Genomic DNA, 16358 nt, shown 5'->3' on the forward strand with positions numbered 1-16358 from the left:
GCAGGGGCTATGAAACCTTGTAGGTGCTGGACTTCAAAACTTCGTGGAAAGTGGAATTAAAGAATAAGTTTATGTTGGTGCGCAGTCGGCGTTGTGGCATAGTGGGTAAAGCCACCGCCTGTGACACCAGCATCCCATGTGGGCACCTTTTTGAGTTCTGGCTGATCCACTTCTGACCCAGCTTCCTGCTGATGCTCCTGAGAAAGCAGTGGAAAATGGCCCAAGTGGTTGGGGCCCCGCACCTGTGTAGGAGACATGAATGAAGCTCCTGGCCCCTAGCTTTGGCCTGGCCCTGCCCTGGCCATTGTGGCCATTTTAGGAGTGAGTCAGCAGATGGAAGTTTCTCTCCCTGTCTCTGTAACTCTGCCTTTCAAATAAATAAATACATCTTTAAAAAAAAAGTTTATTTTGATGCAAAATTTTTTGAATAGTAGGCATTTGGCCTAGCAGTTAAGACACCCACGTCCTATATCAGAGTACCTGAGTCCAGCCTCCACCTAGTGTGGACTCTAAGAAGCAATGGTGATGACTCAAATAATTGAATTCCTGCCACCCATGTGAGAGATCTAGTTGACTTCCAGCTCCTGGTTTTGGCCCTGGCCTGGCCCTGACCACTGCAAGCATTTGGGGAGTGAACCTGCAAGTGGGACGCCTCTCTCTCTCCTTCGCTTTCTCTGTTCTCAAATAATAAATTTTTTAAAAGATTTATTTTATTTACTTGAAAGGCAGAGTTAGTTGGGAGGTGGGGAGGGAAAGAAAGAGAGATCTTCAGTCTACTAGTTAACTCTCCAAATGGCCATAATGGCCAGGGCTGGGCCAGGTAGAAGCCAGGAGCCAGGAGCTTCATCTGGGTCTCCCAAATGGATGCAGGGGCCCAGGACTTGGGCCATCAGTTGCTGCTTTCCCAGGCCATTAGCAAGGAGCTGGATCAGAAGCGGAGCAGCCAGGACTTGAACCAGCACCCATATGGGATGCCGGCATCACAGGTGGTGGCCTTACCCGCTGTGCCACAACACCACCCCTCAGATAATAAAATGTTTTTTACAGACAGAGTTAGACAGTGAGAGAGAGAGACAGAGAGAAAGGTCTTCCTTCCGTTGGTTCACCCCCGAGATGGCCGCTATGGCCGGCACACTGTGCTGATCCGAAGCCAGGAGCCAGGTGCTTCCTCCTGGTCTCCCGTGCGGGTGCAGGGCCCAAGTACTTGGGCCATCCTCCACTGCCTTCCCGGGCCACAGCAGAGAGCTGGCCTGGAAGAGGAGCAACCGGGACTAGAACCCGGCGCCCCAACCGGGACTAGAACCTGGGGTGCCGGCGCCACAGGCAGAGGATTAGCCAAGTAAGCTGTGACGCCAGCCAGATAATAAATTTTTAAAAATTGTTTTGAAACCCATGCATAGTTTTCCTGATATGCATTTTCTATCAACTTTTGAAGAACCCTCATAAATACAATTTCAGAAACGTTTGCAGCGAAATAAACTTCATGGAACTCTATTTTCCACAAACCTTTTGAAGTACTTCCTAACTCTTACTTTTCTCATTCTTTCAAGGGCCTTCAAGTACTCCTTGGAAGGCCTCTGAAGCTGCTCTCACTAAACCAGCCTTCCTTGTGTCTCTTTCAGGAAGCCCAGGGGGGAGGGCAAGAAGTGCAGGAAGGTGTACGGGATGGAGAATCGAGACATGTGGTGCACTGCCTGCCGCTGGAAAAAGGCCTGCCAGAGGTTCATCGACTGAGACAGGCTGCCCGGCCCGGCGCCCTGAGCCCCCGCCACCTCGCCTTCCACGGCAAGTGTCGGAGAAAGCTTTTCCCTCAGAACAAAATGCACTTGGAGCCCACTTCCAGGAATGTAGATGGAGTTAGAGCAGAAAGAAAGAAAAAGGGAAAGCAAGCCCGTCGCCCTTGCTGCTCATAACTGGGAACCCAGGCTGGAGCAGCTCTAACTCTTTGTTCTCCTTCAGATGCAAAGTCGATGGTTTTTGCTCTCTGTCTAGGTCTTAAAACTATGGGCTTCTGAGGGAGGCCTGTTTTGATAAGCTTTCTGAATTTTGCCATTTCCAAGATTTTTTGACACTAAAGCTACATGTTGCTCAGTAGCATTTGTACAAAGAACGGTGGCCACTTTGTGAATAGTCTTTTCCCTGTTTTCCATTCCACTTTGGGAGCAGTACACATCATGATGTGTTGCAGGAAGCTGCAGCACTGCGGGTATCTTTTCTATGACTTCTTTTTTCATTTGTTTTTAAGAATGGCCCCCAAACTGAACCACGGGAAAGCCGTTAGCTTGGAGGGCCCCACATGCATAAACTCTAAAAGCAATTGGCAATGGAAATGACCAGCAGGCTTCAGCCCCAAGCAGAGTTCAGGGCAATCCAGCTGCCGCCGTTGGGAAACATCTAGAAGAAATCCTCGGGTGAGAAAGAAGCTCTTCCCCAAGACACAGCACAGCTAATTCTCTGCCTGCCACAGCTCAGTCGAGAACTGCCCCCCGTGGCCATCTGGGTAAGCCTCGATGCTTCTTTCCGTGATGTGATAGAAACTGCAGCTCGGATCTGCTGGTTACTGCTTGCCTCTCAAGATTGTGGCCGGGTTATTGGGTCAACGGTACTTCCCTCAAAACTCCACCACAGACTGATTCCAGGAAAGGTAGAAGACTCCAGACTACCCCAGCAGGTTCGTTTCAGACGAAAGAGCACAGCCAACATGCCCCCTTCTGGTCAGAAAGTCAAGTTAAGGCCACAAACCTACTTCTATTCTGAGTGCACTTTTATAATGGGTTTTATGCTTTAGCATGTCTGGGAGATGGGTTAATGAACAATATAAACATTTTATGGGTAAATGAGAGGTCCAAGCCTTTATTTTTCTTAACACAACTTTGGAGCTATTCATTTAGAATTTGCTCTGAAGGAAACACACAGAACACCAAAAGAAAATGCTTGGTATAGGAATCTGTCTGTTTGGTAGGGCCAGGCTTGCACTGGGCTCTGTTCATGGGGCTTTCTAAAACCTGTCTGTTGTGTTTGCTTGCTTGTTGGTTGATTGGTTTGGGAGACAGGCTGAGTTGTCACGCCCTGCAATTAAGTGCATTCTCTGTCTACCCTACTCCAGAATGCCCTGCTAAAGAGTTCTTTCTCCTCTACCTATGCAAAGAAGTAAGAGCACCTTATAGGAGGCACTGTGTAGGGGCGGGAGACGAAGGGCCAGCCACAGGCACGTTTAATTGCACAGAGGAAAGTTTAATATATGTCTAGAGATTGTATATTTGCTTTTTTTTAAAGAGTAGCAAGAAGTCATCAAGAAATGATGGATATCATTTTAGATATATATATAAGCAAAGGAAGTATGAGGAACTTTGACGACACAACAGCCACAATCTGTGCACTCATATATTTTGACAACTTTATTATTAAACTCTCATGACTTTTTAAAATTATTCCTTGGAAGAGATCCTGGTTCTTTCCTTCATTTATTTATGGGGAAAAAAAAAAACAAAAAACACTTATTTCAAGAGAAAAGAAAAAGATCTAATTTCTCACCAAGACTAGCCAGAGCACCAGCTACTCAAGGCCAGCTAGGAAAGAGTATTTTTTTAAATGCAGAAATGTTTTGCTTCCTGCTTCCTGTACCCCAGCATGTCCTTTCTGCTCCTCGTGTCCTGCCACTGCACTTGCAGCCCTGCTGCTCTGGTGATACCCTGGTCTGGTCCAGGAGGCCCTGGGCCATCAGCAAATCGCTCAGTGGCCAGGGAGGCCAGGACTGTTCAAGCAATCAAACAAGCTCGCTGTGTACTTAAGTGACCACAGTGGAGCCATCTTGGACCAGATGTTATTCTCTTCAGCAGAGCACCCTGACCTTTGACCCTTGGATGAAGTCACCAATTTAAAAAAAAAAAAAAAAAGATTCAAGTGATGCAGGAATGAATCCATCCCCCTTCCCAGAACTTTGCCATGGAGCAGTCCTGGAGCAAGGCCCTGGGGCTCCAACCCCCAAAGACACCGTCCGTGAGCTTGGGCCTTGCTCGGCCAAGCTCAGTCCATCCCTGGCTTTAGCCAGTGCACAGGTGTAGGCGAAACCATAGAGCCGAATACAACATCCTGGAATTTCTTTTCCATTCTAAAGCCTTCTGCACACAAGCTTCTGTATCTGCCACCCGAGTCGGGGTCCTTTCTGCTCCGTGTCCTTTCTTCTCTGGCTTCCAGGGGTGACAGACCCTCAATACCTTCCTGGACACACAGACACCTGTCCCTGTCTTGGGAGAGCACCAAGCTACCCCTGGCTGATCTTGAAGAAAGCCACCCAGAAAGCAATGAATTGCAGTACACAGCCACTGATTGTAAAATTTGAAATTTTTTAAGTAGAGTCGTTTTGTTATATTTTGGAACTAAATGAAGTGCCAAGTTAAGCCAGACTTGGATTTTGTGCCGTCCCTTGGAGCCAAGTTCTTTCTGTCTTCATTTGGCAGAGAGGAGGGGCAGGGGCAGGGGGCGCTGCAGGAGGAGTCCCACAGTACACTGGCTGCTGAAGTGGCACCCCATGGGTCTGTGCAACAGGAGAGGGAGACCATGCTATCAGGGCCCCGAGCAGTTCCAAATAAGTCACCTTGTGGGCTTCTGATGATGTACCCCAACAGATTGTCACTTCTCTCCGAAGACGGTGCTTCAAAGTGACCGACAGGGCATCTCCAGTGAGCTGCAAAGCAAAGAGTGTATGGCAGGTGGTTTTGAGCTGCAGTCCTTCCCCAAGGACACGTGCCCAGTTTGTAGGAAGTGGTGTGATAGTGTGGAGAAGACACTTGGATAGCAAATGGGTGAGGAAGGCGATGCCAGAAGCCTGCATATCTAGCCGCTGCTCCTCCTCTGGGTATCCGTCAGCCAGTGCCTGTCCCCAGACACCTCCCAGGGAGCAGCCAGGCTCTCTCCCGCTGCACTGCCCGCAGCTGCCCTTGGGGAAGCAGCTCGGGCCAAGGGGTGGGGCTGCCATGCACACCTCCAGCAGGCAGGACTTCTCTCCCTCCCTTCCTGGAAGGTCCCCTTCCTTGATTGGCCAAAGCCAGAGTCAGGAAGAGAGTGGTGAGTTTCTGAGAGGGCGAATGCACGCACGGCTGAGAAGTGCCTGTCGGCAGCTCCGCACACCATCAAGATGTCTGCACACTCCTCATCACCTTGCAGAGGCAAGTGGTCGATCAAGCCTGGCACCTGTGACGATTGCTGGGCTTTCCAAAGAGATAGTCATGTGATTTCTGGAAGGGACATGTCCCCCCCGTTACATGTCGGGAGCGCCCGAGCTGCAGCCTGCTGTGTCTGCGGTCACACTATGCCCCACTTCTGCGAGCCGCCCCGGGGTTCGGAGTCAGCTGGCACTGCAGGCATTCGTCAGACTCCATGGGAGAACGACAGCGCAGCGTGCGGAGAAGACGTGGCAAGAGTTGTACACAGAGGCGAGAACACTTGGAGAATAGTAGCAAAATACTGTAAATACTTTTCATTTCCTCAGGGAAAAAAAAATATGTGAAAATCTGGAGAATCCTAAGACGAGGAAGAATTTTACTCATTCGAAAGTCTTGTGTATCAGAGCGGTGTTTTTCAGATGCACACGGGATCACTGCAAGAGAGATTGGCAGGAGCAGGGCAATACTGCCTTATACAAGGCATGGGGTGCCCTGCGGTGCAGAGCTGCCCGAAGCTGACCTGCAGGCGCAGTGCCTGCTGGGTACTCATGGACCCAGGGATGGCTTTTTGCTGAATGTAATTGTGATCTGAAGCCTTGCCCTTCATTGCCACGACCACCTGGTTGGGAGACTTCGTTAGCTCTAAGGAGGCTTCTGTGGGTGACAGAAAGCTAGCAAAGAGGTGTGTTTTGCTTTATTGGCATGTTGAGGAGCAAACTTCCATAGACCTTTTTTGGACAAGGTGCTGCTTTTTCTCACAATCCTGTACACTTTCCATCAACCGCATCAGCTCTAGCACTGACCTGCGTGAACCAGGGAAAACATTTTGCATACAAATGAGTGGAAACATAGCAGGATTCATGAATATGAATGAGCCTGTAGATCTTTTGGAGAAAGTGCTGGGCACGCGGGTCAACTAGAAATTCCATCTCTCAAGAAAGTGACCCTACCAGTGGCACACAGACTCTGCTTGCTCTTCCTCCCTGGGGGGAGCCCTCCATAGGGGAATTCTTTCATTGTGTCTCTTTGCATTGTAATTAGCCAAACCTGAAGTCAGTAGATGAAATGAGATTAGCACTTTTTGGTACCGAGTGTATCACTGAGTAATGCACACCAGTAGAGAAAAAAAGTATGAAATGTATTTAAGACCAACTGGTTTGCTTATTATGACTGGCTTTGAAAAAGCCCACGTCTAATGCTACATATGCTTTAAAAGGTGTATCCCTCATAGTACCAGGAATCAAAACGGAAATTTTTACTTCTGGTCCTGTTTTGTAAATAGAACCTGTTTTTTGAAGACAATCTCATGTTTTATAACTTTTGTTGTGGGGCTGAGAATCACAGTAGTAAAGTGTAGTGGCAAAATATCATCTTAAATCCAATAATAATTATAGCTTAATTTTCCAAATACCGTAAGAGATGGACTGCTAAGGCTTCTGCAGTTCCAAGGAGGATGCCACTTTTATAATAAGCATTGGGACTCAACTTCTCACGTTAAGAGAACTGGAAATATTTTACAAGATGCAGTGTTTTGTAATCACAAAGAACATGAACATTTTGTGGGAAATGACTTTGGTTTTATACATTGTAGCTTATTTTTTAAAATACAGTATTTTACCAGGCAGGCAGTGTTAGTATTTCAAGCATTCCTGCTCACCAAACAAAGGGCTATGCCTCTTCTAAGCCAGTGTTTTGATGTCTATCTTCCAGTTAACCCTTTGCTGCAAGGGCAGAAATGCAGATCAGATGGAATGGTTAGTACAAGAGAATCTACACCTTTTAGCATTACCAGTGTGTGTTTTTAAGGCATTATGGGAAAAAAGACACTTCAAAAATCATCCCATGTATTTTAAAACTGTAAAATGTTAGCAGTGTGCTTTAGGCCATGAGAGAGATATTCTTATAAATTCTTTAGTGTAAAATGTTGAATTTTGTCCCAAAGATATGTTTACCACTCGACCTGTCAACCACACACCCGCATTTAACTACAAGTGTATCATTTGGTGGAAATTTCTAGAGTCATGGTATATAGGTCCAGAGATAAAATTTTTAGGTGATCAGTGGTGTTTCAGATAATATTGTCCTCAGCACACGCTCAGTGGCTTTGATCTCCTTGTCAGAACAATTGCTTGATTTTTCACTGTGAGGGACTCACAGGCACACAAGGGTTGTGATCAAAAAGGGACCGTGTTCCCCTGATTCAGAAATAAGGAGGGGAGCCGAGGAGAGTTTATTGACTGCACAAATAAACCCAAGTCTTGCCAAAACCATTTCATAATGCTGTACAAGTTTTTCAAGCCCACTCATTGTTGAAACAAGAAAGCATCTTTTCTAAGATGTGAGTAATCCAAAAACTAGCCTAATGAGCCAAGTTTGCAGATAACATCAAAAGAAAAGCTGAAATGGTTGTAGCTGCATTGCACAACTCCCATGAGGCGGTCAGAAGGCTATGCAGACCTTGGTTGCAAATAGGCTGAGAATCTGCACACAAGAGAACTAGAAACGTATGGTGTTGAGGAAAACCATGCGTAGCCTTGACTCCCAGTGTGTGAGGTGAGGCCACCTGAAACCTCTAGCCCCTTGGCTTGGAACATCTCCATTGTTAGCATTCGAGTCCCCAACAAGTGCCAATTGCTGTATGGTTTTGAACCAAATGAGTCCCATTTGATCTTTAAATAGAAGCTTCTTGCTGCTGTATAGCAGAGGTTGCCAATTTAGATGTCTCAGAAGAGCCGGGCAAGTTCTGTCCATGATGGACAGACAAAAGTGTGACAGCAGAGAAATGGGGAGACCATGAGCCAGAGAGCACACACCTCCTCTGAACGGGGACCACTCAGTCCTAGACGATCAGAACTGCATAGAAATCGGGCCCTGGGCTGCCACATCTTCTGACTTGGAAATACATGACCTACGTGTTAAATGTGGACAACTAGCTCGGATTCTTGGCCCACGCCGTGCAGACCAAAGAGAAGCTGCCTGTGGGTAGATGCGGCCCTTGGCAACCCATTTTCAGCTGCTGGGGGAAGTAGATCTCACATGCTATGCCATCAGGCCAAGTTTCTCCAACAGCCCCACAGACACACATATTGGCACCTTCTGGGCATATCCCCCCAGGGACATTCTCATGGAAGAACTTGAATATAGAAATTGATACTATAGAAATTGATACACTAGTCTTGCCTCTGATCAGATATTCCAAGTTGTTCACCAGCTGTAGTGAGAGCTGCCTCCTGCTGGCATGCCCAGGCCAGGCCTCAAAGCATTGACTAACTGTAATCCTAATTTTCTTACTGTTTTCATTACCGTGACCACTGTGATGAGGGGCTGGCAAAGAGCAGCCTTGTGCCTTCAGCAAAGGCGAGCAGGAGCCCCTGAAGTTTTTAAGATAGCACACGTCGCCTCCTTGTGCCAAAGTCCTCTGCCAGCCTCTTCACACCCCTGCCCTCTCCCCCTGCCTCATGAGACTTCATTCCAGTGTAGAATCACCGTTGTCCTTGCCTCAGAACTGGTAGGTACTTAAGTATGTGTCCACTGAGTTCAAAAGCATTTTCCAAAACCTTAGTTAGTATCTTTGACTAAGGTCCAAAACAAAATGGGAATAAACGTGTTGTAGAAAATACTAGAAGGGCTTCCATCATTTGGATGGACTGTTATTTTAAACTGTATCTTGCATTGGAGTCCTGATGGAGTCCAGATCATCAATAACCCTTTCATGTATATAACGAAGTATTTCTCTTTCAGATTCATCATTTCAGCTGATCTTCATAAGAACCTAGTATAGAATAGGAACGTTGAAGGTCGCCATCACCCACGTGCAAGGCCAACCCAGAGCAGTCTTGAACATTTGAGTCAGCTTCATTATGCAAGCAGGGAGGAAGGCTGGCCCAGACCTTGGTCATCCAGAACCACTCTCCCCTGAGAAGAGAGAGCCAGGGCCCCACCATGGTCTCCACCAGCCCTTTCAGAGCAGGCCTCTCAGCACAGGGGTACGGAGACCACTCATCTGATCATTCCTGTTCAGGTGGCAACTTCCTCATGCCCAAATGTGTTGTTCTCACACCTTTAGTCCCTAGATTCCAGGCAGCTAAGTAATGACTAAATTGTTAGTTTAGTCTCTAATACTGTGTTCTGAGTAAAAGTTCTGGCTCCTTGAGAAAATTTATTTTGTTGCTAGCATTCAACATTTGCTATATAAATTTAACTTGATGCCAGAAAATAGAAGACCAGCTCAGATTTGTAATTTGTAATGATCAATAAGTACTGTAATCGCAATGTTGGGAACATCTGGTAATCTGGCTTAGTCACGTTGAAAGGTGAATGCCAGTTAGGCAGTGTTACTATACATGAGATTTCTTGCATCGTGAATGATGAAAAGGCGTGGCAAGGCCCTTCCCCTTCTCCCATGAGTTGGCCAGGTTGAATGTCTTCAGTTTAGGGAAAAGCCACTCATGGGGAATTTAGTGATGGAGCTAGACTCAGCCTCAAAAGAAGTACTTGGGCCTCTCAGCGCCTTCATTAATAGACTTTGTGATGAATGATGTCTTCATTGTGTTTCTAAAGAAATCCAGTGCTGGAGGAGGAATTGGCCTATTTTGCAGTGATTAGAGCCAGCACCCATACAGGGACAGGACTTGAACAATCCAAGCCTTAGGGAGCAAAAGGAGAGCCATGGTTCCCAAAGCATGTGGCTATAGATTTGAAAGGTGGAAATTCTAGTCCTTGGTTTTCAAAAATGCCTTTTGTGTTGGGCACCGTCCACATGATGATTAACTACCAGCTTCCAAAGAGAAGAGCCCCTTTATTTCTATTATAAAAATGCAGAGAATTGCTTATTTTTGAAGATTTTTTTTTATTTATTTGAAAAGCATAGTTAGAAAGAGAGAGAAAGGACTTCCATCCACAGGTTCACTCCCCCAAAGGGCCACGATGGTCAGGGCTGGCCAGGCCAAAGCCAGGAGCCTGGTGCTCCATCTGGGTCTCCCATTGGCATGGCACGGCCCCAAGCACTTGGGCCATCTTCTGCATTCACAGGCTCATTAGCAGGGCACTGGATGGGAAACAGCAGGATATGTACCAGTGCACTAACATAGGATCAGCTTAACCCTCTGCACCACAACACCAGCCCAAGGATCACATCTGAAATCTACTTAGCTATTCTATTTTCTTTCTTGGGCCAAATCTCTCAATTTTTAATTCAAAAGATTAGAGTAAAAAGCCTTAACTTAAAAAAAGCAGAAGAGCAATCATTAAAGGAGACTCTTCCTTTAAAAGAGGCACTCATCTACTTATTCCGACTTCCCTCGACGTCCCTGACTAGAGGGAAAACAACCTTTGAGAACAGCAGTCCCTATGCTGCGTATTCGTCCTGCTTTCCCCCATGGCGGCAGCCACCTCCGAATTTGCAAGTGACCTGCTTTCTCTCCCTGCTCTGCCCTCACCTCCCCATGCAGGAGGCCAGGCTGTTTTAGGCTTGGTTTTACTTCCGTGCTGCTGATTTCTCTAAAATTAAGGTCCCAGGGATAAATCTTCCTGTAACTGTACTTTAGAGCTCATTCAGGGCGGCCACCACCTTCCTCCAGGGGGTGGAGGTGTGGGGAGCAGGAGGGACTTTCCTGTCTGTGGCAGCAGGGTTATAGGTGATCCCGAGGTGAACGGCTCAGCGTCCAACCTGTGTGTTACAAGAGATGTGTTCAGCCACCCTGATAAAGAGTGGCCAGGCAGACACCTCATCCTTTCCCCTGACTCAAAGCTCCTGCACCTGTCACCTACCCCACCAGACCCTGTGACCTGCAAGGCAGATAGAGCCGTCAGAACCACCAACCACGCCAACCGACTTGCGAGGGCAGAGGGCGAGAGCGTCACGTTCCATCACACCAGGCTCTGACCTTGCAATTACAGAGCAAACAGAACTGCCTGTGTTGTGTCAAAAGAAAATGCTTCTGCAAGGTATAATTGTTTTGATTTTATTTGAGGAAAGAGAAAACGACTGCAAACTGCTCACATGTTTGCTGCTTGTCCCTCACCACCTCCTGAAGCCCCCTTCCCATTTGAGGACACAGATGGCCAAGACAGAGAGGGAAGAGGACCTCTTGGGGCCGGCAGCTGACAAGAGTTTGAACCCCTCAGGGATCTACAGTGGCACTTAACTGATAACAACGGCCCCAACCCCACCCCCCAAAAATTGAGCCAGTGCTGTGTTATTTCGCAGGTGACCCACCCATGTTAGGCTTCCTGCACTCTGCTTTTTGGAAATCAATGGCTGTGACCTGACCAAGCCCTGTGATGACAGCAAAGCCCCCCTGCCCAGCATCCTAACTATTCGGGAACCTCCTTTAGAATAGACTTAGAGTTTTAGAGAAGGACTTAACACCCCCAAAATATACTAATTTCATGACTTCAAGAAATGAAAATGCTCTGGGTGTAAAATGCCATTAATCAATATTTTCCTAAAGTACACCCTAAAATTCCTATTTTTGTAATTAATGGTTGCACAATAGTCAGCCACTTCAACATACGCTCTCTGGAATAACCAGATACTCGTATAGTTTCCAAAGTGTTTCATGTATCAAAACCCTATATTCTCACAGGAAGAACTCAGGATAAGAAACAATTGCTAGGTCCCAAAGGGTTCATGACTATCATCAAATATGACTGCCCAGTGGCCTACAGTCATTTTGTTCAAATGAGGGAGCTGGGGAGAGAGAACAGTAATCATAAAACCTCTGTTGCCCTTGGACTGTGATAAGGTTTAGCAAAACTGCTTTTAAAAATTAAGCCATCTTTTGAACTGTTTTCTACACCAAATCTGAACTATTTAATATTTAGAATGAGGTATTTGGTGGAAATGCTACTCGCAGAAAGCATTGCTTTGTATTGCCCACTAAACAAGTATAATAAGACAAAGACCGGAGGGAGAGGCCAGCATTCAAATGATAGGCATTCGCAGAAAAGTGGGCGCTCCTCCAAAACCTATGTGGCAATGCTATCCAATGTTTAGAGAGCTTTTGAAATACAATCCTACCACCATTAGGGGGTGAGCAGTTGCTTGCAAAAGTCTTTAATATTAGTGAATGAATGTATAAAAGTGTGAACTATGCATTTTCAAAGAATAAAGTGTACTTTGTAATGAATCCCAGTAAATTTTTTTCATAGAGACTTATCACAACTGCAGACTACTCAAAATAAACTTGAATCATATCCTTGTGAGGTATGGCTCTCCCAGTTATATTCTCTGGCTGATAGTGTTAAAGACAGTGCATTGAAACTTTCCTCTGAAACTTCAGGCTCTGAAAACTCCAGCCATTAAGGTGAATCAGTGGGAAATGGTTTATATTTTAGTCCCTCAGCGTGAATGGGAAATGCTGTTATGAAACGTACCCAGTTCTTTCAAGGTGGATGTTCTAGGAACACTGGATTAACAAGCAAACAAAACTGCATAAAGTTAATGAACATCATGTTGGATAAAACAGCACAGGTTTTGTCTACTGCATTTTCATTCTCAGTCCAAGAGGGTTTTGGTTATATAACATTAAAGAACAAAATACAAAAATATTTTCCAGCAAGGCAAATCATTACTCTTCTCAAAAGTACATGGAGATTGTAACGTATTTGAAAAGCAAAATGCCCCGTATCGCAGATCTCTTCAGCCCTCTTGTTGATTTTCATGAGACCTTTCTCCGTGATAATTTGTCTTTGCTCATTAATCATTGCTTCACTGTGTTGCTCAGCACGGGAAAATAGTCTTTCCTTCATTTGACAATGTAAAAATAATCCATGTTTCTGTCATTCTGGTTCTCTTCTATGTCTGTTGAGCGTTCCCCAATTGTCTGTCTGTAAAATACAGGAAAACACACTTGTAAGCCTGGTACTTAAGGTTATACTGGATATGTTTGCTACCTGATTAGAAGTTAGTGGGGGAGGGGCGGTGTGTCTTTTTATATGATTTTTAGCCAAATCCAGATGTTCTGACACTGAGTTTCTGAATCCTTATCCGACTGTACATATAGCCTGTGGAGGTTCAGGTTAATACACCTTTTCCCTGACTGTTCTCAGCCATGCTCCTTGCCAGCTTTGGCACATTGTATATAGATTTGTTGAATGTTTAAATGATGTCGTTTTTCTAAATGCTGTTCTCTAAAACAACTTTTTGAATGTTTTTTTGCTTTCCATTGTTTTGGACTTTGTGTGTTAGTTTAAAAAAAAAAAAAACTTTCCTACATCTTTAACACCAGGAAAAATATTTTAAAATAAACTGGTGCTAATTGGAACAGAAGAAAAATTTCAGCGTGAAGATTTATAATAGAAAATGTTCACACTAGTTAAACTGCACTTTTCCGAGGGGACAGCTGACATCTCACTGAAATGGGCATCGGGAGGACCACCGGCTGTGTACAGTTTCTCTGGCCCATTTAAGTGTAAAATACAGAAGTGGCTCTGTCTCCCCAGAGCTGAGGATTCGCTGCATCGGTGCTCTGGCAGGAGTTAGGTAGAAGGAAAGGCTTAGAGTTAAGGATCACTTTAGTACTAGTCTTCTGGTCTTTGGACTTTCATGTTTTGTAATGCTTAGCTGTAACAATGAGTATGGTGTTGCCAATCTCGTCTGACGTCATCGTTGACCTGTACTTAACTTTGTGTATGGTTCTACCTTGGGTTGCACTGGCACAAATCAAGCCAGAACACTGGACTTTCAATCAGACCATTCTGACTTCTACAGTGTCCACACACATGAATTTAAATGCACTTGTAACTGGTGGATTACCATGAAATAAGTCTAACTTCCACTTAATAAAATTTTTTTGTGTATCCGCTTCTGTTTGGGAGCCATTTCTTCAAGTAAAGGGTAACAACCTGGCTCACTGGGGTTAGAGGGTTTGAGGTTTTACCCAGGATTAAAAAACTAAGAATCAAGGGCATATTTCTACTGTTCACCATCAAAGCCATGGTTCAAAATGTGTGGGATGAAATCTCTCCCAGTGCTTGGCCTTGTGAATTACAACCTAAAACCAGTGCCTTGGCAATGACTGTCCTGCTACATGAGCTGAACCCCTTTTGCTGCAGATCCTGTGGTCCTGAGCGAATAGACACAATGTGCAAACAGAGAAATGACAGTGTCCATTCTAATGCTAGGACAGCCTGCAAACCCCTCTCCAGGCCAAGTGTGTGTCCCCTAGAACTCAGTGTGTTTACCTACAAGAGCCAGACGTGCGTCTGTGTTCAACAAGGCATCAGGCCTTGGAGTCCCACAGGCTTGCACACCGATCTGAGCTTTGCCTCTTGCTGGATGGATAGAGGGACAAATGATTTCGCCTTTATAGATCTCATCCATATTATAAGAATGATAACAAAAGAAAGGAAAATTGGTTAGCCTGATTTGCACAATAACTTTACGCTTTGTCCAGTTAGCCCGAAGATAGGGAGGGATATGACTCATGGTCTGCTCCCTTGTCCCCAAAAGTTCCTGCATCCTGGGATTATCTGAAATGACACATGTCATGGTACACAGAGAAGTATTCCACAAAGGAAAGCCAAAACACTCAAACATCCAGAGCCTTCAGTAGCCAAGAGGAGTGTCTGAATGCCAGAATTCTCTCTTTTCAATCCCTCAGGAAAATTCTAGGATGAAAATGTCCTGCCCTATTAACTAGCATACACACAACATCTGCATGTTTTCTTGGTGGCCATCATAGTTTGCATCCATTAGTAGAATGGGCTGTGGGACCAAGGTCCATGGCTCAGCCTCTTGGAGAGCTGGAGTGTGCTGAGGGTCACACAGCCGGACGCCACTGCTGTCTTCCAGACCAGCCCCATCTCGGCCCAGTTCCCACACACAGAAGCCTTGTGATTTCCTCCCATTCCGCTCTTGGACCTTCCCTGAGATGCAGTGGGACAGGAGGCAGGACGAAGTTTGCCGAACTCCCACTCGGTGCCAAGCAGTGTGCAGATGCTTCTGTGTGGTGATCTCATTTACTGCCCACCACAGCTCTGTGGTGCACCCTCTGAGGGGCACTACAGCAGCCCCTCCTGCTCGTCCATGGTTTCAGTTATCCGAGGTCAACCTGGCTAGATGATCCTACTTCTGACATGCTGTCAGAAGGTCAGTAATCGCCCAGTGGCGCATGCAAGTGCCAGCCCCACTCACTCATCTCGTTGTGTAGCTATTGTGTCATCTCAGACCATCCTAAGAAAAGGTGTGAGTGTGGTACAATAAGATATTTTGAAATAGAAATACACAGCATTCCCATAACTATTAGCATAGGGTATTGTTATAATTGTGCTATTTTATTATTGGTTATTACTGTTAATCTCTTATTGTGCCTAATTTATAATGTAAATCCTAATCTGAGTGTATAGGAAAAGACCTAATATTTATATAGGCTTCAGTAGTATGTGAGGGTTCACATATCCCCTGGGAGTCTTGAAAGGTATCCCCTGTGGATAAGAGGCTAGGTATTCTATCACCCCCGTTTTATCCAGGAGACACCCCCTTACAGGCCCAGTAACTGACCCAACACCACACAGCCCGGAAGGATGTGGACACCTCTTACCCCAAGCCCACCCATGGTAGATACGTGTATTTTGGAGGTTAATCACATGTGGATTCATTGTGGGTTAGGGAGGCAGAGCTAATCTTTATTTTTTTTTTAAAGATTTACTTATTTATTTGAAAGAGTTACACAGAGAGAGGAGAGGCAGAGAGAGAGAGAGAGAGAGAGAGAGAGAGAGAGAGAGAGAGAGGTCTTCCCTGCAATGGTTCACTCCCCAATTGGACGCAACGGCCAGAACTGCGCCGATCCGAAGCCAGGAGCCAGGAGCTTCTTCTGGGTCTCCCACCTGGGTACAGGGACCCAAGCACTTGGGCCATCTTCTACTGCTTTCTCAGGCCACAGCAGAGAGCTGGATCAGAAGTGGAGTAGCCGGGTCTTGAACTGGCGCCCATATGGGATGCTGGTGCTTCAGGCCAGGGCGTTAACCCGCTGCGCCACAGCGCCTGCCCCTAGTCTCCTCTTCTGCTTATTGGCTGTCCTCCAGACTTGTCAATGACATGTGGGCTGCTTTTCCCCACTCCTGCCTCCGCCTCATTGTCCTCCTGCCTCTTTCCCACCCATGTGTTCTTTCTGCCATCCTGTTCCCCACCCCCATCCAAAGCCATTGCAAGGAAAGTTTGGCACTACCTTCACAGCCAACAGTTCAAGT

General features: G+C 46.0%; 1 protein-coding gene across 1 annotated transcript in view; it reads left to right on the forward strand.

Moving 5' to 3' along the window:
* Positions 1–13939, forward strand: part of ZNF704 (zinc finger protein 704) — a 229849-nt gene extending 215910 nt beyond the window's left edge. The window contains exon 9 of the mRNA XM_062188316.1: positions 1623–13939. Coding sequence (XP_062044300.1) covers positions 1623–1734 — 112 coding nt within the window. The 3' untranslated portion in view covers positions 1735–13939. The remainder of the gene's footprint in view (positions 1–1622) is intronic.
* Positions 13940–16358: the final 2419 nt, after the last annotated feature.

Source organism: Lepus europaeus, chromosome 4 (assembly GCF_033115175.1).
Source record: "Lepus europaeus isolate LE1 chromosome 4, mLepTim1.pri, whole genome shotgun sequence".
NCBI classification, from domain to species: Eukaryota; Metazoa; Chordata; class Mammalia; order Lagomorpha; family Leporidae; genus Lepus; species Lepus europaeus.